This window comes from Chiloscyllium punctatum, chromosome 32 (genome assembly GCF_047496795.1).
Source record: "Chiloscyllium punctatum isolate Juve2018m chromosome 32, sChiPun1.3, whole genome shotgun sequence".
Lineage (NCBI taxonomy): Eukaryota > Metazoa > Chordata > Chondrichthyes > Orectolobiformes > Hemiscylliidae > Chiloscyllium > Chiloscyllium punctatum.
In genome coordinates, this window is record NC_092770.1 from 52,224,334 (window position 1) to 52,249,076 (window position 24,743).

At 40.2% G+C, this 24,743-nt stretch overlaps 1 protein-coding gene across 4 annotated transcripts in view; it reads right to left on the bottom strand.

Annotated features, from left to right (window-relative positions):
* Positions 1 to 24,743, bottom strand: part of parvb (parvin, beta) — a 73,585-nt gene that overhangs the window by 41,470 nt on the left and 7,372 nt on the right. For 3 of the 4 annotated variants that reach the window (XM_072552376.1, XM_072552374.1, XM_072552375.1), the window contains exons 2-4: positions 3,429 to 3,518; positions 3,070 to 3,140; positions 2,265 to 2,367 (exon numbers count right to left, since the gene is read on the bottom strand). In XM_072552376.1, coding sequence (XP_072408477.1) covers positions 2,265 to 2,367; positions 3,070 to 3,140; positions 3,429 to 3,518 — 264 coding nt within the window. Of the gene's footprint in view, positions 1 to 2,264; positions 2,368 to 3,069; positions 3,141 to 3,428; positions 3,519 to 5,052; positions 5,136 to 24,743 lie in introns of those variants that run through there. The other variant, XM_072552377.1, reaches the window with a different exon arrangement.

A 24,743-nucleotide genomic window follows, 5' to 3' on the forward strand; every position in this document is an offset into this window, starting at 1 on the left:
TGTATTATCTCCCTGTTCCTGTCCTCTCCAGACCAAGGAACTGGAAGCAAACCGGAGATAGCCACGCTGGATGTCCTGTTTTTCAGCCTTCTTCAGAGTTCTCCAAAGTCCCGCTGTAGAATGTCGCTCCTCTTCTTCCCGACATCATTTGTGCTGACATGCACCACCACGCCTGGCTCTTCACCTTCGCCCTTGAGGATTTCCTGCACTCTGTCTGCGATACCCTTAATCCTGGCACCAGGAAGGCAACACACCATCCTCAAATCTCGCCTGTTGCCGCAGAAACCCCTTTTGGTCCCTCTAATTATGGCCCTCCTATTACCACGGCTGTGTGTGATGTCTGGCTCCTCGGCTCTGCCTCCATACCAATTTCTGATTGGCAGACCTGACCGCAGTGACTGGCAGTGACGTCTGTCTCTGCGGTTTCCAAGAGATTCAACCTGTTCCTGACAGATACTTCCCCCGGGGTCTCTTACACTTGTCTCATCTCTGCCTTCCTCATCGTCTTCTCCCTTCTACTCTCTTCTGGTATGCTCGGTGTAATAACCTCGCTGAAGGTCCTGTCCAGAAAGATCTCATTCTCTCGGATGAGCCTGAAGTCATCGAGTTCTTTCTTCAGTGCTGCAATATGCTCTGTCAAAAGCTGAACGTGTACACCCTTTCCACAGTTATACAAAACAGCTACACCAGAGTCTTTGACCTCCCATATCATGCATGCAGTACACTGAATCAGCTTGGCAGTCATGTCTTCACCCTCTTCAACTGTGGCGTAATCACTTCTTTCAACTTCTTTGTCGAAGACTCCTGAGCCAAAGACTCGCTCTTTTCTCAAAAGAAACTTCCCACGACCCCTGTGTTTTGTTGCAAGTCTGTGGACTTTTAAGTTAGGTTAGAGGAGGCCCTACTGTGTAGGACCTGGGGCCTAGAATACACCTACTTAAATAACACTCACCCACCTTCACACCAGCCTCTGACTTCACTTCCGCCCAGCTCCCGCCGCTCTCTGCTGCAAAAAGCTGTGTCTGCGTGAGTTTCCTCCGGTTTTCTCCACTGTTCAAAGATGTGCAGGTTAGGTGGACTGGCCATGCTAAATTGCCCAGAGTGTTCAGGGATGTGTAGGCTAGGTGCATTAGTTAGGGGAAATATAGAGGAAGAGAGATGGGGAATGTGTCTGGATGAGATACTCTTCGGAGGGTCAGTGTGGACTTGTTGGGCCAAATGGCCTGTTTTCACACTGTAGGGATTCTATGTGTAAGAGAGATAGCAATATCTCACAAGGCAACTACGCACATGGTCAGGAGAATTTAAGGAGGGGCAGGTTTAGGGAGAACAGGAAAAATGCAAATCAGAGAAGTGGGGAGAGGAGAATTCTTCAAGAGCTAAAAGGATCCAGAATGTACCAAGTGGAAAAAAGGTAATGGATGGCAGTCCTTAAAAATACAATAAAAGAGTTGAATAAGCATTTGAAGAAAAATGTGTACAGTGTTAGGGGAATAAAAGCAGTGACATGTAATTACTACAACTACTCTTTCCAAGCGCTTGAGTAGTCATGACGGGCTGAATTGTCTCCTGCTATGCTGCAAGTTCCGAAGATTCAATTAAATGTGAATGCCTTTTTGGAACAAAGATCATGAAATTATTTGCTGGTTTTCATTCTGGACAAAATCAATTATTTACCGTGGAGGAAGATTGCAGGAGGCACAGAAAATTGGATAGCATAGCATTTCCAACAGCAGGAGATTTGGGGGAGGGAGATGACATTCCCCCTTTTAAAGACACTGGCTGTCAATTTTTTTTAATGAAGGAACATAGGTGGGTGAGTGAATGAGTTAAGTGGGCAACCAAATGGCTCAAATGAGTGGCATATTGGCAAGGTAGGCTCGTCTGGTCTGGTCAGGGGCTAAATATAGGCAGGGATATGGCAAGATCTGATTGGGGTTGAGAAAGGTCATAGTCCAATGGTTGGAAGGGTAGTTATGATGCTCAGTTTAGCCTTGGCATTAAATGTTTAGTATTTTTTGGCTACGTATGAGGCTAAATCCTCACCTAAGTATCCACACTAAGCTCAGAGTCAAAGACATACATGGAGGATCCAGACCTGTGGAAATCAGCCTATCGAAGTTTAAACTTCTCAAACAATTTTCTCATGTCTGTACATCAGGACCTTTGCAAAATACATCCCACCTCTAACAATCCAGAAATGCAAAAATTCAGGTATTTATGTTTTAATATTAAAGCAATATATTTAAAACATCTATTCTTACCTAGCAACTTCTGCAAAACCTGTCCATCATACAAATCTTCTTCAAGAGTTTTCACTATTATTCTTTCTTCTACAAGTACATCATTAATCCAGTCAATGAGAACCTAAAAATTATAATTATTGCACCGTAAATTATACTAATAAGTTCAGATGTTACTTTGCGACAACTAATGGCTTTTATAAATCAGGATTCAATTTGGTACCCACAGGTCCTGTCTGGCCCCTCTATATCATGTACTTTTGAAGGGAATAAAACAGTCAATATTCCAGATGAGCTGCGAATAAAGTTATTAGTAAACATTAAATTTTTTTAAAAATGTGAAATCATCCAAAAAGTCTCAACAACTGGTAGCTTTTGCTGCAGCCTCAAAGCACTGTTTGTGACTGGACAAAGCTTGCACCATCATTCCTGTATCTCTTCCAGCGTGCAAGTTTTAATGTGAGCCTTGCTTGGTACTTCCATGGAATTCCACTGATAGATCAGGATCTGATCATCATCATTTTACCCTAATGCTCAAATACCAGAACAATTGTGTGGCATCTGCGAACACCTTCATTCAATGATTAATAAAGATGATGAAAAATAATACTAATGACAATCCCACCAGGACTTGACCAGTAACGACTTTCCATCCACATCTATAAACATTACCAACCTATGCCTGCAAGAATACAATGCATTTCTTACTTATCCCATCATCTGTCCTATATATATATAATAGTTAAATTAAGGAATAGATCACTGTGCTTGACAGCAAGTTACCGAAGATTTCAGGATTGTATTACATTGTACTTAAATACTTTACCTTTACAAGTTCTTTGAATTTGGCCTCTTCCTTGGAATGTGGTTCAATCATTGTTCTTTCTTCATTCTCTTCTATAATTGAATCCAGCAGAGAATAAACAAAGAAGTAAGAGAGCAATATTTTGTTTTAGGAATTTGATATTTTTGTACATCAACACCAAATACATGAAAGCCTTAATAAACTAAACATAAAGGAAACCTAAACATGTGAAATGTTATAGTTGATGAATTAAAATGAAAACAAAATCTAGCAATCTGATGATACAGAAAATGAAAAGTGCCACGTACTATTACATGGTAAAGATTTGCTTTAAAAGTAATCAATAAAAATACAAAGCAAAGACCAGCACACTTAAATACCTAGCATTGTGTCCTCTGGATGAATGTCAGTAGGTGTTGGAGACAGTGGAGCATTGATAGCATTTTTACCTTCTTCCTGTAAGTCACTCACTAGAAAGGAACAAAACAGGGTAACAAGATCAGAGAAAATCAAAAGAAAGTTATCAGGCAATAGAGTAATTTTAAAAAAACTGGTACTAATGAACGGCGACAAACCTCTTCCTTTTTAAAATGGATTTTTTAAAAAATCAAGAAGCATAAGAGAGAATTCGTAACCTGCCACTACCATCATGAATTTTCTTTCCCCACAAAATGTTCATCATAAAAATTACTTTATTCTGTAATACCATGATTAAGGTTATGTGTCAAATGCTGAAAAATTGGATTACAAGAAGTTAGATGCTTGTTTTTGACCAGGACCGACTTGGTGGGCTGAATGGCCTTTTTCCAGATTATAGATGTCTATGACTCGAAAGGCACAGACTTGTTCATACGTAAATAGCCCCATCTGTACAATAAAGCATCTGCACAAACAACAGCAGGAAATATGTGATCATTTCTATAACTCTGCATCACATCTTTACAACGGATTAGAAATAGTAATTATTCATCATTTCGCAAAACAAAAATTGTTTGTTCTTTTGAAAAAAAAATCCACATTATATCAGCCCTTAATTTGTATTCAGTTTTATATTTTAATTCTGGGTGAAGACTAATGGGACCACAGATCAGAAACACCAGTCAGTCAAATGGTAGAACAGCAAATACTATTTGCACCACATGAAACAATGATCCTTTGCAAACTGCTGAATTAACGTGCTGATGCATTAAGTTAGAAAGACAGAAAAAAATGCTAAACCTTCAAACTAACAGAAGTTATTCAGATTAAAAAGAGAAGTGGATTTTCAGAGCTGGACGGATAAAACATGGGTCAGCTATACAATATTATCTTCAAAACATAATCTCTCATTTTATTAATAGAGTTTAAATACAGCTCTGATCATTGAAGGATATGCAGTCTATTCACCTGATACTCCTGATGAATTTAAAATATGTATAGGCTTTATGGTGAGGAGACGACAACATTATTAATAGAAACACCATCACACCAGATTAATGAAAAGAACAAAAATATTCCTGTATTAACATCACACTACAGGTTATGCCTCAGCATTTGCACCACTTGTTTGCTTGTAAAAGCCTGTCAGTTGAGAAAACTGACCCCATGTGGCACCAAATCACAACTAGTCACTTAAGACTTTTTTACATTTAGTGAACATAAACTTGTTTTCTGCTAAATCACTTGCAAGTAATAATATTGTAGCCATTCACAAATCACGATGAACTAACAAACTTAAGTTATTGAAGCAAATGTACTACATCCAAGATGATTAAAAAATGAGAATTAAAATTAAATGAAGCTTTGACTGATGAAGAATTATTTGTCGAACAAACTTTTAAACAGGCATGTTAGATTCATGACTACAAATTATCAAATGGTGTGAAAGCAATCTCAAACTCAACTGCAGTTCTTGCCTGTATTATAAATATTATAAACATAGAACTGTTGGTTATGGTTGCACTAACAAAACCTGTTCTCCACTCATCAATTCACATGCCAGACGAAAAAAAAAGTTCTCACTACCTTTTTTCTTGCTCCTTTTCGCCCCACACAAGAGCCCTGCCATCTTTTTAGTAAGAGACAGTTATATATTCCAGCTACGTAGTACACCAGCCCAGCTGCAGGAGGAAGAGTTGCAGCTGGGCCAACCATAAGCTGCCTAGCCAAGTCCCACATGTGTCATTTCTATCATTGTGACAGGGTTGAAAACAGCAAGAGAACATGCAATGATTATTTCCAATCTAAGCAACAAGGACACAACTAGCATCCTCTGACAACTCTCTAAACAGCTTGCTCATTTTGTTTTACTTGTGGCCAACAATATTGAAGCAGAATATTTTCAGATACAAAGTTCAGATACAAAGAAGAGGAGTTAAATATGTGCTGTGTCGAAAAATAATCACACGTAGAATATTGCCTGATTATTTCAAACTATAAATCAAAGCCAGTTTCCTCCACTTACAGTTATAGGAATGAGTATTCATGAAAAGACATCGTTTTTTTTGTAGTTGACTAGTATATTTGATGATACTTGATATTTATATCAAGCCCAATTTAAAGAGATTTCCAGAATTAGACCTGGAGGTAGTGAAAGCTCATTTGCAGAATGTCAACATGAGAAACATACTTTGCATTCAAAGTAATGTTATAGTTCTGAAATGTACTACATTCATCGAGACAGTATAATATGCCCCCTTTCTGTACTCTGTAGCTTTGTTATTCTGTAAATATAGACCATCAGATTCCATCCAGACAATTTGCAAGCTTATCCATTAAATATTTCTAAAATGAATGAATTTCAGCTTTGCAATGGTGTCACTTATAAAATGAATAGCCTCCTAATAGATATGTGGATAAGTGTCACATTGGCAAGATCCATTTTCATTCAGATGATGTTGCACAAATGGTGGAATGACGTATTTTGATGCAAGTTTCTATGCTTATATTACATGTCTGTAAACAAGAAAAATTTAAAAATTTTTGTGAAATTAATCATCCAAGAGTGTCTGGACATCAAGAACCCTTTTAAGCAATTTTATCCTTCTACTCAATAGCCCAGTCATCAGCACAGTACTAATATTTACAGATCTGCGGAAACCAACATCTCATGGGTTTCATATCAAATCTCAGGTGCAAAAATCAAATCCTAAAGCACTGGGAAAACTTTACAACATTGGTTGCATGCTCAATCAAAATCATTCCGGGGTCCCTCATTCAGGGATCAAAAAAGGAAATCGGTCAACCCAGGACAGTTCATATACACTTACAATGATCAATTCAATAATGATATTGTGCAAGAAAAGGCATAAGTGGTTTCTCTACATTCCTCACACAGGGAATTTGCATCAATGAGGGGAAATGCTAAAAAAAACACAAGCCAAAGGTTTATGATTACTTGAGCACATCACTACTACTTTGTGAATATTATCCCAAAAGGGAACAAATGTGGTTAATACTTTTATATAAAAAGTAGAAAAAAAAACAAAATTTCTTTTGTAGTTTTTATGTGCACCATTACTAATCTTTGTTAAAACAAATTCTGTACATTGAAGTGAGCAATTTTTCTTCATCAAAATGTTACGAAATCGGAGGTTTGAGTTGGTGCAACTCCAAAAATAAGATGGCAATTAACATGATCTTCTGCAATACTGAGCCATTTACCATTCTCAATTACAGGATACAGAATTTATCGCGCCAAGAAGTCTGCACCTACAATATCACATCAATGATGCAAGGGTCAGTGGTGGAAAATGAACTGGTATCATGGGGAGACAGTATGGAAATAAAAATAATTGGCAACCAGTCAAACAGTAAATTTAGTTTTACAGAAATTCAGGTCAAAAGCACAACTGGGAACATCTCCACACTAGTTAAGAACTGCATCGCAGATCATGATGACAGCAGAACAATGTTTTTTTTAAACTTTGATTCTTGCTAGTGCTGTCAGTGTTGAAAGGAGATGACGCATGACTGAACACTATATGTGCAGCAGTGTAAAACTGATATACATCCCATAATTGCGCATTTGAAGACAGCATAAGTTTCTGGAACAGAGAGATACAAAGAGGGGCACAAAGAGAAAATAACTTGACAAATAACAGAGTGAAATCTTTTTCTGATAAGTAGTAAATCAAGTTAGGTTCAAGATATTTTCAATTTAATTGCACCTGGAGTACAAAAATGAAAAAAATTACAAACATCTTGGACCATTGATAACAGCAAACAAACCATGTTTTCCTGATCAAATCAAAAATGGGGCATTAAGAGCGTACACTTACCAACTCTCAGTCAAGTTGAGATTGCTGTGGCACTAGATGAGTGGGGCAGAAAAGACTATCCACAACTCCATGTCCTATTACAATATGATTTCCACCAAAGGTGGTAATGCTGTAAATGCTGCAGGCATGAAGCTTGTGTATACATTCAAAAACACAGACACACCACCTGTCACTAAAACACTCAAAAAGACTTTGCAGGTGTATACATCCATTTTAAATTACAAATCTCTGCAACATTCAATGAAGGCAACTAATAAATCAAGATTTAGGGGCGGCACGGTGGCTCAGTGGTTAGTACTGCTGCCTCTCAGCACCAGGATCCCAGGTTAGATTCCAGCCTCGGCGACTGTGTGGAATTTGCATTCTCTCAGTGTCTGTGTGGGTTTCCTCCGGTTTCCTCCCACATTTCAAAGATGTGTTGGTCAGGTGAATTGGCCATGCTAAATTGCCCATAGTGTTAGATGCATTAGTCAGAGGGAAATGGGTCTGGGTGGGTTACTCTTCGGAGGGCCAGTGTGGACTGGTTGGGCCGAAGGGCCTGTTTCCACACTGTAGGGAAACTAATCTAACCTAAAGTTACCACAACACGCAAAAGCTGGACCTTTCAAACATACACATGAACATCACATTCTGTGTTAAAATATCCACACTAAAAGCTAATATTTTATTCGGATGAGATTCTTACTAATTAAGGAGTGCGAATACTGATAATCGAGATATAAGTGCCCATTTTTGGGGTGGTGCTGCACAGCAAACCACAGACACAAGAAATAAATAATTCCCATGCCACAAAACAAGGGTAAGTTAGTTGGCAATAATATAAAAAAGCTTTGCTTCCATGGCTTGTGATAAATGAGAACTGGGAGGGTACAATTTCCAACCAACTCAAGAAACTGATTTTGGTTAACTAGCAGTATAATGTGGTCACGTTGTTGCAGGTACTGGATAATGAACAGTTGAGATGTTTGAGAAATAAGGTAATAAGGCTGTGCAGCCATATGCAAGTGGCATTATAGTAATCTTAGATTGTATAAATTTGGAGGAGAAGGAAGTGCAGAAGAATCTGCCTTTGTATTTCCATGTTTGTTGAGCATGACTTCAAAAGCATGTGAGCATTTAGCTTGGCAAGGGCAAGTATTTAGGCTAAAAACTAGTTTCATTCTGGGAAACTTTGCGTCATCTCTTCTCAAATGAGTTGGGGAGTATACAAGCAGGCAAGTCCTACTCCTACTGCAATTGTACAAGGTGCTGATGAGAGCAGTTTTGGTCCCTTCATTTAAGGAAAAATGTTCTTCAATTGGAGACAGTTCAGAAAAAGCTCACTAGGATAACTTTTGGTATGGAGGGATTATCCTTGAACAAAGGCTAAACAGGTTAGGACTCTATTCATTGTGGTGAACAAGAATGAAACAATCTCATGAAACAGAATTCTGCAGGAGCTAGAGAGTCTAAACATTATGAGGATTTTTCCCATCAAAGGAGAGTCTAGGACCAGAGGGGTCAGTCTCATAATAAAAAGGGTTGCCAACTTAAGACAAAAATAGAAGGAATTTACTTTCTCAGAAAGTTGAGTATCTTTGCAACTCCTGCAGGGGCACAGTCCTCATGTATATTAAGGCTGAGATAGAGAGATTCTTGATCAGTAAGGAAATCATGGGCATAAGGAAAATGGAAGAGTGGAATGCCAGATCAGCCATGAGCCTATTAAATGGAGGAGCAGGCTCAAAGAGCTGAACAGCCTATTCTTATTCTTATGGTCTTAAATAGCCTCATCCTGAGAAAGCAATTGAAGGAGTAGTCATGCTATTTAATTTAAATATGCAATTTATTTTTGAAGTTTGAATTGACAGCTATATGAATTTTCTTTGCTTCAAATTAAGATTTTAGTTCAAATTTTTTGAGTTTTGAAAGTGAGTCTTCAAAGAGAAGTCAAGAGATGAGAACTACTTAAGTCAAATCAAACTAGAAAACCTTTGTAGCTAGTGAAGTAAGGATTTACAAAATAACTATTTTGAAAACAGTGACTACAGTCATAGTTTTAGCATAAGCTATACTATCTGCTACCATAAACAAGGTCTTGACAAAGTTTATTTACTAAAAATATACTCTTTGTTTATTACAATCTAATTTCCTTTCTAATAAATTGGTTAAATTGGTTTATCATGAATTGAAATATTTTTAAAAATTAAGAAACATTGTGGTAAAATAACTTCACTAACGACTAATATTTTATACTATTGGGTCTTGTTAAGCAGCCCCAGGAAGAATGTCCAAGCTGATAAAGGAGGTGACGTAGAAATAAGTGCCCACTTTTTTTGGGTGCAATTGCCAAGTGACATATATGTATACAAGGGAAGAGAGGAAATAAGATCCTTAATCACTCCATCAAATAAAAAGATACATGTTTGGCAATGATGTAAAAGAACCTTTGCTGTCACAGTTTGTGATAGAAGAACTGCCTTTGAACATGGGAATTTCCATGACAGCATAAAATGAAACACGCTATCGAAGTGATCTAAAATATAGCTCTTAGTTTATTAGAATTTTACCTCGATATATCTGAACTGAAAAATCTTATAATCTCAGAAATTTCAAAAAATCATGGTGAGCATGGTCTACAAGAATAGTTTGAACAAGGCTGATCCAGATAAAGAGACATTAGTACAGTTGATGAAAAACTTATGAAGGACACAGGTTTTAAGAAGTATCCTAAACGGGGAAACAGTCAATCATAGAGTCAGAGTCGCAGGTAGATAGGACAGTGAAGCAGCTGTTTGGTATGCTTTCCTTTATTGGAGTTGGGAGGTCATGTTGCGGCTACACAGGACATTGGTTAGACCACTTTTGGAATATTGCGTGCAATTCTGGTCTCCTTCCTATCGGAAGGATGTTGTGAAACTTGAAAGGGTTCAGAAAAGATTGACAAGGATATTGCCAGGTTTGGAGGATTTGAGCTATAGGGAGTGGTTGAATAGGACTGTTTTCCCTGGAGCATCGGAGGCTGAGGATTGACCTTATAGAGGTTTATGTGGCTGAGATACATGGCAGAAGTTCCATAGCTTTGGACCTGGGTAGTTGAAGGTACAACTAGCAATAGTGATTTAAATCAGAGTCTAGAATGAAAGGAGCACAGAGATCTACAAGAGCCTTTAGCTCTGGAGGTGGTTATAGAAATAATGAAGGGTGAAGTCACAGGAGACTTCAAAACAAGCATAAGAACTTTTAAAAACAAGGCACTGTGAATCAAGAACAAAGGAGTGTGCAGAGAGGTAACAGGCAAACTGGACCTGGCACAAATTAGAATAGAGGCCAAGTTCTAGTAGAGCTTGGCTTTATGAAAACTGGGGTTTTCAGCAAGAGATCCAAAGACCAGCAATATTAGAAGTCGAAGTGGACACTTTTAGAGTTGGAGCTGACGTGTGGTCAGAGCTCTTATGGTCAAACGTAATGCTAAGAGATCATATCTCCTATGTTCCCTGACAAAGGATAATGTAGAAAGATTACATATTCTATAATTGTGAATAAAAGCAATTTACTCAAGTGGGTCTGTGAATAAGGGAGTAGTAGGTTAACATTCTAAGGTTGCCTCTCAAAGGGTTTGCTTTCTCTTGCAATTTTTGCAAAGTGTTTATACATGGAATTGTCTGTTCTAAAGCTATCAGATGTCATGCTCATTTTCAGTTTTTCTATTTGCAGTCTAGTTTTGGAGTGTAGTAGAGCACCACCTACTGGATGGTTATGTACATTGACATAACGAACCCTTCATGCCAATGCATACAGTATTACATTACAAGACGACAAAAACAACTGCAACAGGAATTTGAACATTTTCTGCATGCATGGCCCAATATAGTTGCAAAACAGGGTTTTTGATTCATTTTTTCTCAAGCATGAATGTTGTACGCCCTTGATGCCCAATACCTTTTCTTTTACATAGTGAATGACTCAACATTTTCCTTGAAAAGACAATTCTAGGTTCAACTAAGCCCTAATACTTCATCCTACTAAAGGGAGTGCTAACAGGGTGACTACATAAAACTAATACCAACATTATGATTCCATAAACAAACTTCCTTTATAGGTTAATGCAAAACAGTTTTATATTTAAAATAGAAAAAAACAAGTGTCTCAACTTAGGACAATGTCTTCGCTCAGCAGCATCCATGACTTTATGGATAAGTATAAAGCATAGTTTGAAAAAAAAACTAAAATGATATCAAATATCACCCTGTGTCAGAGTCAGGACTTTATTGCAACACACATTTGTACTTCTGTTGTATTGCTATAGTTTCAGTTAATTTTAAAACTGAGAGCAAAGTGAAGAACCAAACTTGGTTTTAAATTTTGAGGATATGAAATCCCAATTTCATTTCAGTTCCACTTTGGCACAAAACAGCACAATCAAGATTCAGATGAGAATGGTCATTCAGCCCAGCCAAACAAATTCCGCGACAAAGATTCCCTAATAAAAACCTTAACTTTACATCCAACAGCAATGCAAACATTGGCACAAATCTTGCAACACTTAATCACATTGAATACATTCAAATCTACATTTCTCCACCTTGTGCAGTATTCCACAATAAACTGAGCAATGTCAGGCACTTCCTTTCTGAGAATTTCCTCCTATGATGAATTTAGTCTCAGCATCAATCCAATACCCAGAACAAGATCTGAAACACACGAAGCAGGAAACTGCAGGCACGAGCTAATAAAATATTTGTGGTACAACTTTACTAGCATCAATATAAGAAGCAATGTCACTAAAAGTTATTGAACTTCATGTAAAAGCCTAATTCTGAAAGATTCAGCCACTAGCTTGGTATTATCGTTAGCTCTGTGCCAAAATATTAACTTAGGTTCTCCGTATAGTTACAGACTGCAACTTGCCTTATCTCTCTGTTTCTCATTGCGTAAACTACATTAAATGTATCTCACTATCACTAAAGGAGTAAGTTTCAACAAATACACCATGGACAGCAATACATTTAACGACAGATTACAAACATACAAGCATGAAAAGGCTGGAATTACGCAGATCAGGTCACTGAAGCTGATCAGTTTGTTCTCTGGCTTACTTACTTGTGTTTAAGATTCTTCCTTCAGACATGACAAATAAATTAGAGATGATCAACAACAAAGAAGCAGAGCCAAGTTAACAGCCTAGTTCTCCAGCACAGTGTAGCACAATGAATAAATGTACTGACTATGGTCAGATATCACACAATTGTCATGACAATGATTAAGGATTTACCAAAAAAACAGAAGAAACACAATTATGACGAAAAGGACAATGAAACAGCATAAAATGAGGAAGAAGCCATGTTCAATTTATGATCAAACCTTAGCCTAAAAGATACAGGGAGGAAATGGATTATCAGTAACATATGTACAACATTCAATTAGTATTCTGCTTTTGTCAAAGGAAATGTAAATGCATTACTACTTTATATGGCCATCACTGAAACCATGGTATGCTTCTAAAACTCTTCATATAATGTTAACACAGTAAAAAGCAAATATACCACACATTATGCCAGTGACAAGAAAATGGGCTTTAAAACTCAGGAATGCTACCTAAACCAAAAATATATTTCAACGCATTTATCTTCAACTTGCACAGTTTAGTTATCATGCAACTTTTCCTAATTGATACAAGCACGGTACATACACCTGTCTGTCAATATGGCCTTATGACACCAGCTGAAAAGTATTCTTCTGGCTCAATTAGACGTTTCTTCCTCAGGTCTGCATTCATTCATCACTTAGATGGGTGCCTGAAAATCAGTCACAAACAGTATAATTTCTCATAGTTGTATTGATGCTGACCTTTTGACCTCTATATACTATGCTTCTATGAAATCTGTGCACCCTAAATCTGGAGGCTTATTGTGTTTATCACTGTGCGATCACCTCTTCTGGGTCTGTCCTGCTGATGGGATAGGATATATGCATGGATGATAACGATGACAACGACAAGGGACATTGTCTGTCAGGTATGATTCCACTAGTATAACAACGCTTGACCTGTCTCCTAATTTAGGAGAAGGTGAGGACTGCATATGCTGCAGAATCAGAGATGACAAAGTGTGGATCTGGAAAAAGCACAGCAGGTCAGGCAGCATCCTGAAGAAGGGTCATGCCCAAAAGATCAACTCTCAACTCAGTCTCCCAATTTTGTCACTAGCCCCAGATGTTAAGAAGGACGACCTTGCAGCATCGGCAAGGTTATTTCTGTCATTAACCTGTGCACTGGAAAAAAACAATCAGGTGCTCCATCTGGTTTCATTTCTTTGTTGGGACATCATAGCAATTAATACAACTGAGTGGCTTAATCAGTCATTGCAAAGGGCAGTTAAGAGTCAACCACATTGCTGAGGGTCTGAAGTCACACGTGAATTCCAGATACGTTTTGAATTCAAATGCCACCATCTGCCATAGTGGGATTCAAACCTAGGACCTAGAACATTAGCTGGGTTTCTGGATTAATAATCGAGCAATAATACCACGAGGCTGTCACCCTACCCTTACTAACTTGCCTTGGGAGTCCTCAACATTGACTCCATATCCCATGAAGTCTCATGGCTTCAGGTTAAACATGGGCAAGGAAAGCTCCTGCTGATTACCACATCCTCCCTTAGCACATGTTGAACAATGCTTGGAGGAAGCACTGAGGGTGGCAAGAATGTAAAATGTACTCTGTTTAGGGAATTTCAATGTCCACTACCAAGAGTGGCTCAGCAGCACTTCTGATCGAGCTGGTCAGGTCCTAAAGGACATAGCTGCTGGATTGAATCTGCGACAGGTGATGAGGGAACAAAAGGAAAAAAACATACTCAACCTCATCTTTACCAATTTGCCAGCTGCAAAAGCATCTGCCCATGATAGTATCACCAACAGTGACCACTGCACAGTTCTTGTGGAGATGAAGTTCTGCCTTCACTTTGAGAATAACCTGCATCATGTTGTGTGACACTAACACTGCTAAATGGGACTAATAGATCTAGCAACTCAAGACTGAGCATCCATGAATCGTTGTGGGCCATCAACGGCAACAGAATTGTACTCCAACACAACCTGCAACTTCATGGCCCAGCATATCCCCACTGAACCATTACCATCAAAGTCAGGGGATCAACCCTGGTTCAATGAAGAGTGTAGGAGGGCATGCCAACTGCAGCATCAGGTATACCGAAAAATGAGGTGTTAACTTGATAAAGTTACCAAACAGGACTATGCACTTGCCCAACAGTATAAAAGCAAAAAACAGAGCTCAGCAATCCCATAATCAAAGGATCAGACCTAAACTCCACAGTGCTGTCACATCCAATCATGAATGGTGTTGGACAATTAACTCACTGGAGAAGGTAGTTCCACAAATATCCCCATCCTCAGTGATGGAAGAGCCCAACACAAGTACAGAAGACAAGCCTGAAGCACTTTCAGCAATCTTCAGCCAGAAGTGCCAAGTGGATGATCTGTCCAGTGGTCCCCAGCATTACGGATGCTAGGCTTCAGCTAATTTGATTCACTCTGCATGATATCAAAAAAACAGTTGGTGGCACTGGATACTGCAAAAGCAATGAGCCCTGACAATATTCCAGCAATAGTACTGAAGACTTGTGCTCCAGAACTTGCTGCTCTCATAGTCAAGTTCTTCCAGAACAATTACAACACTGGCATCAACCTGAATGTGGAAAATTGCCCAGGTATTGCTCAGACTGCTCAGTGATGCCCAGTTTGGGTACCACCAGGCCAACATAGCTCCTGACCTCATTACTGCCTTGGTTCAAACTTAGCCAAAAGAGCTGAATTCCAGAGATGAAGTTAGCGTGATTGCCTTTGACATCAAGGCCACATTCATTAGGTGAGTGGGCAGATGCATGGCAGATGCAGTTTAATGTGGATAAATGTCTGGTTATCCACTTTGGTGGCAAGAACAGGAAGGCAGATTACTACCTCAATGGTATCAAATTAGGTAAAGGGGCTGTTCAGAGAGATCTGGGTGTTCTTGTCCACCAGTCAATGAAGGCAAGCATGCAGGTACAGCAGGTCGTGAAGAAGGCTAATAGCATGCTGGCCTTCATAACAAGAAGGATTGAGTATAGAAGCAAAGAGGTGCTTCTGCAGCTGTACAGGGCCCTGGTGAGACCACACCTGGAGTACTGTGTGCAGTTCTGGTCTCCAAATTTGAGGAAAGACATTCTGGCTATTGAGGGAGTGCAGCGTAGGTTCACGAGGTCAATTCCTGGAATGGCAGGATTGCCTTACACGGAAAGACTGAAGCGACTGGGCTTGTATACCCTTGAGTTTAGAAGACTGAGAGGGGATCTGATTGAAACGTATAGGCTTATGAAAGGACTGGACACTCTGGCAGGAGGGAACATATTTCCGTTGATGGGGGAGTGCCGAACCAGAGGACACAACTTAAAAATACAGGGTAGACCATTTAGGACAGAGATGAGGAGAAACTACTTCACCCAGAGAGTGGTGGCTGTGTGGAATGCTCTGCCCCAGAGGGCAGTGGAGGCCCAGTCTCTGGATTCTTTTAAGAAAGAATTGGATAGAGCTCTTAAAGATAGTGGAGTCAAGGGGTATGGAGATAAGGCTGGAACAGGATACTAATTAGGAATGATTAGCCATGATCATATTGAATGGCGGTGCAGGCTCGAAGGGCAGAATGGCCTACTCCTGCATCTATTGTCTATTGTCTATTAGAGTGTTCAGCACCAGTCCTCAGATACTGAAGCAGACTGTAATATCAAAAGATTAAATGGGACTCTCTCTGGACATGAATGCACTGACTAAACATTCTGGAAGTGGTTGGGGACGTCATTCATGCTTCCGTTCTGGGCAGCACGGTGGTTAGCACTGCTGCCTCACAGCGCCAGAGACCCCGGTTCAATTCCCACCTCAGGCAACTGTCTGTGTGGAGTTTGCACATTCTCCCCGCGTCTGCGTGGGTTTCCTCTGGTGGCTCCGGATTCCTCCCATAGTCCAAAAATGTGCAGGTTAGGTGAATTGGCTATGCTAAATTGCCCATAGTGTTAGGGTGAAGGGATAAATGTAGGGGAATGGGTCTGGGGTGGTTGCTCTTCGGAGGGTCGGTGTGGACTTGTTGGGCCGAAGGGCCTGTTTCCACACTAAGTAATCTAATCTAAAGAATGCGGATGACTCCCATTCCAACTAGACAGTCATTTGCTACTACTCTTCCTATTATCAAATTAAACCATCATTTAATCTCTTCCATTCAGAAATACTTTCTAGCTACCCCCTGAAGCTAGGTATATCACACGTACATTGTCTTGGGGAATTACTCAGTCAGGAAGTCATCTGCATAATGATTCCCCAGGATTAGGGCATTTAAATTTGCAGTATCTCAGAGGACGATCTCATCCTACCATTGTACCTGGGGTAACATGCGACTGTGAGGGAGTGGCCAGAGTATCCGTGAGAATAAGAGTTAGTACGTTTGCAGATGACACCAAACTTGGAGGTGTAGTGAACAGCAAAGGTTACCTCCGATTACAACAGAATCTTGATCAGATGGGCCAATGGGCTGAGAAGTGGCAGATGGAGTTTAATTCAGATAAATGCGAGATGCTGCATTTTGGGAAAGCAAATCTTAGCAGAACTTATACACTTAATGGTAAGGTCCAAGGGAATGGTGCTGAACAAAGAGACCTTGGAGTGCAGGTTCATAGCTCCTTGAAAGTGGAGTTGCAGGTAGATAGGATAGTGAAGGCGGTGTTTGGTTTGCTTTCCTTTATTGGTCAGAGTATTGAGTACAGGGGTTGGGAGGTCATGTTGTGGCTTATTAGGACATTGGTTGGGCCGCTGTTAGAATACTGCGTGCAATTCTGGTCTCCTTCCTATTGGCTGGATGTTGTGAAGCTTGAAAGGGTTCAGAAAAGAGGAGGGTTTGAGCTATAGGGAGAGGTGGAATAGGCTGGGGTTGTTTTCCCTGGAGTGTCAGAGGCTGAGGTTTATAAAATCATGAGGGACATGGATAGGATAAATAGACAAAGTCTTTTCCCTGGGGTAGGGGAGTCCAGAACTAGAGGGCGTAGGTTTAGGGTGAGAGGGGAAATATTTAAAATGGACCTAAGGGGCAACTTTTTCACGCAGAGGGTGGGAAGTATATGAAATGAGCTGCCAGAGGAAGTGGAGGCTAGTGCAATCACAACATTTAAAAGGCATCTGGATGGGTATATGAACAGGAACAGTTTGGAGGGATATGGGCCGGGGGTGGGACGAGAGTGGGTTGGGACGTCTAGTCGACATGGACAAGTTGGACCGAAGGTTCTGTTTCCGTGCTGTATATCTCTATGACTCTAACTCTCAAAAAAAGAATTATGATGCAAACCAACTCTCTGTAGAATTGCTGATTACGTCACTGACACAGACAACCATAACCATATGGACAAATACAAAGTGGAGAATTGCGGGTCTGTAACATGCGATGAAAGTTGTGTGAAGTTATTGCAATAATTCCTCCCAGTTGATCCGTCCTTCAATTTCCTGCCTCTGAGCTATTCTTATCATGAAGACTTTTGACACTTTTTTTTGTGTAAACCAGAAATAAGTAATAATTACTCATAGAAAGTACTTTACAAAATTCTAGGAATGGCAATGATACAAACTCTTAAAACTATTAGTTGACTACTTGGACTATTTTGTCAAAATCCCCCTTTCCCACTAGCTAGCAATTAAGGCTGACACACAAGACTAAAGGAGAAAGCAAGGTTTTTCCAGCAACACATTTTTTGATACAAGACAAAAGGTTCAATTCAACAGGATTGGGCTTAAATCTTACACACTGATTAGATTACCTTATTTTTTTCTTATTTGACTCAAAATTACTGTATTGTTAATTCTTGTTTGAACTAAAAACCTGGTGTGTATTACCAACTATTCAGAGTCAAATTCCAGTTACTCAAAAAGTGTATGGGGTCAATTTCAAGGACGATTGAATACTTTAATTTTACTGTGTTGCAATCCAGGGACAGAAAAATTAATTTGGTTTGGCAGTCTCTAGATCGTAACAATATAACACTGGGATCCCTACCAAGCAATGTGAAAGATTGCCCAGATAATGAGCTGTGAACAAAAGGCAGGACAAATCCAAGCCAGTCAATTACTGCCCCATCAATGTACTTTCAATTATCAACAAAACGATGGAAGGGATCATTGATTATACTGTGAGAAACTTACCAATACCTTACTGTCTGACGTTAACTTAGGGTACCACCAGGGCTTTACCTCATTATAGAGTTGGTCCAGACATTGACAAAAGAGCTAAACTTAACAGATGAAATGAAGATGACTATATTGGACTGTATTCAATCACATATGGCATTACAAAGACCACGCAAAACTGCATTAAATAGGTATTGGGTGAAAGGTTGGGGGGGGTGGCAAATAAACTTCCCACCGGTTGTGGCCGTTGCAAGTGAATAACTGCAGTCACAGAACATCACTGTGAGCATTTCTCAAGGTAGTAGCCTAAGCCCAACCACTTTCAGGTACTTCATCAATGACCCTCCCTCCTGAATTGGAGATGTTCACTGAAGGCTATACAATGTTTGACACATTCACAATACCTCCGGTACTGCAGCAGTCCATATTGATCTGAATAATATTCAGGACTGTGCTGATTAATAGCAAAAAACATTAGTATCATACAAGTGCTGAGCAATGATCTCAACAAGAGATCCCTTTGATCTTCAATAGCATTTCCATTGCTGAATTCTCACTATTAACATCCTGGAAACCACCAATGACCAGAAACTGACTGGACCAACCACATAAAGCAACTAAAGCAGGCCGGAGGTTAGGAATTTTGTGGCATGCAACCACACACCGGATTCTTCAAAGCCTGTCAACTATTTACAAGGCAAAATCAGATGTTTGATATAATAGTTTCTACTTTACTGGATGTATGCAGTCCCAACAACACTCAAGAAGTTCGACACCTTCCAGGACAAAGTCACCTATATCGTTGGCACCCATCTAATACCTTCAACATTCACTCCCTCTGTTACTGATGCATAGTGGCAGTATGTACCAATCCACAAAAGGCAAAACAAGTTATCAAGACTCCTTTGACAGAATCTGTTAAGCTCAATGTCTGCTGCCTCAAAAAGCAAAGGACAGCAGATGCACAAGAACACCACCATCTGCATGTTCCCCTCCAAGCCAAACATTATCCTGATTTGGAACTATATTGCCAATTTTTTCTAATATTTATGCCCAAGAACCAGAATGACATCATATTTAACTGAAGCCAATATTAAATTACTTCATTCATACACAAACATTCTGAAATCTTTCACCCAGTTACAACTCCTTCGCAAGATGTGGAAACATTAATACACATTTAAGTTGTTTAGTCATTGGCTTGACAATATCATTGTCCTAATTATTTCAGCCTCATTATCACTGCAATTCAAGCGTGTATTTTTTTCTACTATACAGGTAATAATGACTTTTGTGAAGGGGCTGAGTAATATATCCAGATTTGCTGGCAGGACAGAGCTAAGTAGGAGAAGGGTGGCACAGTGGCTCAGTAGTTAGACTGCAGCCTCACAACACCAGGGTCCCAGGCTGGATTCCAGCCTCAGGCAACTGTCTAGGTGGAGTTTGCACATTCTCCCAGTGTCTGCTCCGGTTTCCTCCCATAGTCCATAGATGTGAGGGTCAGGTGAATTGGCCATGCTAAATTGCCCATAGTGTTAGGTGCATTAGTCAGAGGGAAATGGGTCTGGGTGGGTTACTCTTCGGAGAGTCGGTGTGAATTGGTTGGGCCTGTTTCCACACTGTAGGGAATCTAATCTAATCTTCATTCTGGAAAGCATAAGTGAACAAGTATAGCTATCAAAAACATACTGTAACATAGTGCATTGAAACCTGCAACAATGAAAGACTTTGACATAGTTCCCTTATTAATGCAGAAGTTGAGTGTGTGTAATTTGTACACTACGCCTCACTTAAAGTCACATTGCTGAGCATAATTAATAAAATATGGCATGTATTCATTAAATCTGAACTTCACTGTAGCATTATTAGCCACAGATGACGGGTTGCATTCTCACATGACATCTGTCCCAGTATTTCTAGTCTGACCCTCTCACTCCACTCCCAAAATCATTACTGTTGACGTGGCTCCTGATCTTGCCTCCCTCCAGCCATTCCCCTGTCATGGTCTCAGCTCATCAGTTTTGCCTATACCCATCCTCCGCCTTGTTCCTACTCTCTGTTTGTCCCTTTGGCCCGAGCATGTCTGCTGGCTCCCCTCCTGATCTCACAGTGACATCATGAGCTTCATTGTCAGATGTTGGCCAATGCAAACTAATTCTGGAAGTCCAGCAGCTCTCGCACCAATGTTTACCACTAGATGGAGTTAGGAATTTAACATGACTGGACAATGAACGCAAATGTAGTACTTTTTAGAAGATATTTTATTTTTCGATTTATTGATAATTTAAGTTTGGAAATGATTTCAGTTAAGAATGCAGAGTTGCACACCTATCGCATGTATTTCAACACTTACATTTTTTTCCTGATAATGTCCAAAGAATAAACAAATGAGTTACTTCATTGCATCATCCTCTGCCATTTTCACCACTGCAGTCCTTCTCCACCACCAAGAAGATATTTCCTTCCCCACCAGATCTACTCCCCATAGGGACCGTTCCATGTGATAAATTCCTATCCTTCAACCTGAACACTCAAACTAACTGTAGTACTTTCAAGTAGCTTTCCCTCCTCTCCTTACAATAGTCATATTGCTCTATTGACATGCTCCTTGTTTAATGTTTGACTTCAATACCCACTTTTGATAGTTGTCCTTTTTAGCATCAGGCTGGTCCCATCTTCATCAAGGTGTCAACTACTACAGTTCGATCCTTCTACATGGATAACATATGCTCATGGGAGGTACCTGATTCTCAGTTACTTTCTATAAATCTTTTAGAATCTGTACATTTGTCACCATGCTGTAAATATCCTTGAATAGTCTAGCCAGTCAAGTTCCTAAGCCTACAGTTATTATTTTTCAATCTTTACCCACAACCTTTCCTGGGCCTTTTCACTTTTTAAGTCTCTCTTCATTATAATAAAACATTTCTCCCCAGTTGAAATAGGTTTCAATGGCCTCATGTTATGCCTTAAAGCTTGCTAATTCTGAGACTTTGGCATTATCAACTTCAGCCTCTAAGCAATTTACAAACTCTCACAACAGTACAGCTAATTGCAATCCATTCTCATTCTGGGATCAATCACTATTTACTTAAGAGATCGTTTAAGATTTCCTCCCAAAATTAACTGCTACAGACTATATCCTCTATCACAATATAGAGTCACAAAGATGTACAGCATGGAAACAGACCCTTCGGTCCAACTCATCCATGCCAACCAGATATCCCAACCCAATGTAGTCCCACTTGCCAGCACCCGGCCCATATCCCTCCAAACCCTTCCTATTCATATACCCATCCGAATGCCTTTTAAATGTTGCAATCGTACTAGCCTCCACGACTTCCTCTGGCAGCTCATTCCATACACGTACCACCCTTTTATTGGTCAGAGAATTGAGTACAGGAGTTGGGAGGTCATGTTGCAGCTGTGCAGGACATTGGTTAGGCCACTGTTGGAATATTGCGTGCAATTCTGGTCTCCTTCCTATCGGAAAGATGTTGTGAACCTTGAAAGGGTTCAGAAAATATTTACAAGGATGTTGCCAGGGTTGGAGGATTTGAGGTATAGGGAGAGGCTGAACAGGCTAGGGCCCCATAGGTCTCTTTTATATCTTTCCCCTCTTACCCTAAACCTATGCTCTCTAGTTCTGGACTCCCCAACCCCAGGGAAAAGACTTTGTCTATTCATCTTATCCATGCCCCTCAATTTTGTAAACCTCTAAGATCACCCCTCAGCCTCCGATGCTCCAGGGAAGACAGCCCCAGCCTATTCAACCTCTTCCTATAGCTCAAATCCTCCAACCCTGGCAACATCCTTGTAGATCTTTCTGAACCCTTTCAAGTTTCACAATATCCTTCCGATAGGAAGGAGACCAGAACTGCACGCAATATTCCAACAGTGGCCTAACTAATGTCCTGTACAGCCGCAACATGACCTCCCAACTCTTGTACTCAATACTCTGACCAATAAAGAAAAGCATACCAAACACCGCCTTCTCTATCCTATCGACCTGTGACTCCACTCTCAAGGAGCTATGAACCTGCACTCCAAGGTCTCTTTGTTCAGGAACACTCCCTCGGACCTTACCATTAAGTGTGTAAATCCTGCTAAGATTTGCTTTCCCAAAATGCAGCATCACGCATTTATCTGAATTAAACTCCATCTGCCACTTCTTAGCCCATTGGCCCATCTGACCAAGACCCTGTTGTAATCTGAGGTGACGTTCCTCACTGTCCACTACACCTCCAATTTTGGTGTCATCTGCAAACTTACTAACTATACCTCTCACATCCAAATCATTTATATACATCTTAGCACAGATATGATGCGGAGGTACCAGTGTTGGACTGGGGTGGACTAAGTTAAAAATCACACAACACCAGGTAACCTGAAGGAACAGCTCTCTGAAAGCTAGTACTTTCAAATAAACCATTTGGACTATAACCTGGTGTGTGAGATTTTTAATTTTAGCATGGACAGCGTATGCTAGTACAGACAACAACATAAAATTTAGGGATATTGGCCAAAATGTATGAACCACTGGTGGTCCCTTTCCAACATCTGTTCCTAAAAGGGCTTTCTATTGCTAAACTCATAAGTATACATTCATATTTGTACACAATTGTCCGTCGGGGCACCTCCCACTACGTACGGTAACCCGAAGGTCCGAGGTCTAATGTCCCCGACCACTGAAGTATTCTCCGACTGGTAGGGAACACTCGCCAATGTACTATGTCTCAGGGCATCTTTGCCTGCAGCGTATGATTTGCAGCATATGTTGGCTGAGTCGCATGAGTACCTGCCGGGTACGTGGTGGGAGGTGCCCCGACGGACAATGGTGGTATCCGTGTCAACATTCTGACCCGTCTTGCAGCGTCTACCGTGACAAGGTTGTATGGTATCATCCACAAAACTGGGCAGTTTGCTACGAACAATGATCCATTTAAGGTTTGGTGGCTGTTTAAAGGCGAGAAGTGGAGGCGTGGGGAAGGTCTTAGCGAGGTGCTCATCCTCATTGATAATGTGTTGCAGGCTGCGAAGAACATGGCACAGTTTTTCAGCTCCTGGGAAATACTGGACAATGAAGGGTACCCTGTCGGTTGCAGCTCGTGTCTGTATCCTCTGAACCCATGGAGAGGAGTCACTGAAGAAACTACACAACGATATCAACAAGTTTCATCCCACTAAACTCACCAGCGACTACTCTCTACTATCGGTCTCATTCTTGGACATGTGCATCTCCATCAAGAAGATGAAGGAACAGCGCTCCGAAAGCCAGTACTTCCAAATAAACCTGGTGTTGTGAGATTTTTAACTTTGTAAACCTGAGTCCAACACTGGCATCTCCAAATCGTCAATAATATTATCCCTCGTTCTTATAAACTCTAATAAATACAGGCCTAACCTGTTTAGATGTTCTTGAGAAGTCAATCCTTTCATCCCAGAAATCAACCAAGTGAACTTTTTTGAATACCCTCTAATGATCCTTTTAAATACAGGGTCCAAATTGTACCTAATACTAACTGTAGCCTCACCAATATCCTGGACAAAGGACAGGATTTCCCTATTTTTAAATTCCAAAACCCTAGCAGTCAAGGACAAAATTCCACTTTCTTAATTACCTGCTGAAACTGTATGCTAACATTTTGTGCGTCATGCATAAGAACACCAAGAACGCTCCATGCTACACTTTGAAGTCTCTCTATTTAATAGACTGCATTTTGAATCTTCCTGCAAAAGTGCATAACCTCTCACTTTCGTACAGTAAACTATCTGCCAAACGTTTGCTCACTTACTCTATACTCCTTGTAGATTTCTTACATTATTGTAAGATGCCCTCCCACCTATTTTTGCATTGTCAGCCAAGTTGGATGCATTTACACTCTGCTCTCTCCTCCAAGACATTATAGATAAGTAATTGCTGCCCTAGGACCAATCCTTGTGACACTTCAATTACAAGTTGTTCTGCCAAAATGTGACAATTGCGTTCCTCTGCAACCTCGCATTATCGAAGAGCACGCTTTGGAAAACAGATATGGAAAATTATACTGTAGAAAATCACTACACCCATTCAGTAAAAAGTTTGCAGTTTCCAAACAACATCCACAATTTGTCAATCGCATTATAGCCAATTTGTGTTGGCTATTTTTCCAGAGCAGGCAAAAGTGAGGACTGCAGATGCTGGAAACCAGAGTTTAGATTAGAGTGGTGCTGGAAAAGCACAGCAGGTCAGGCAGT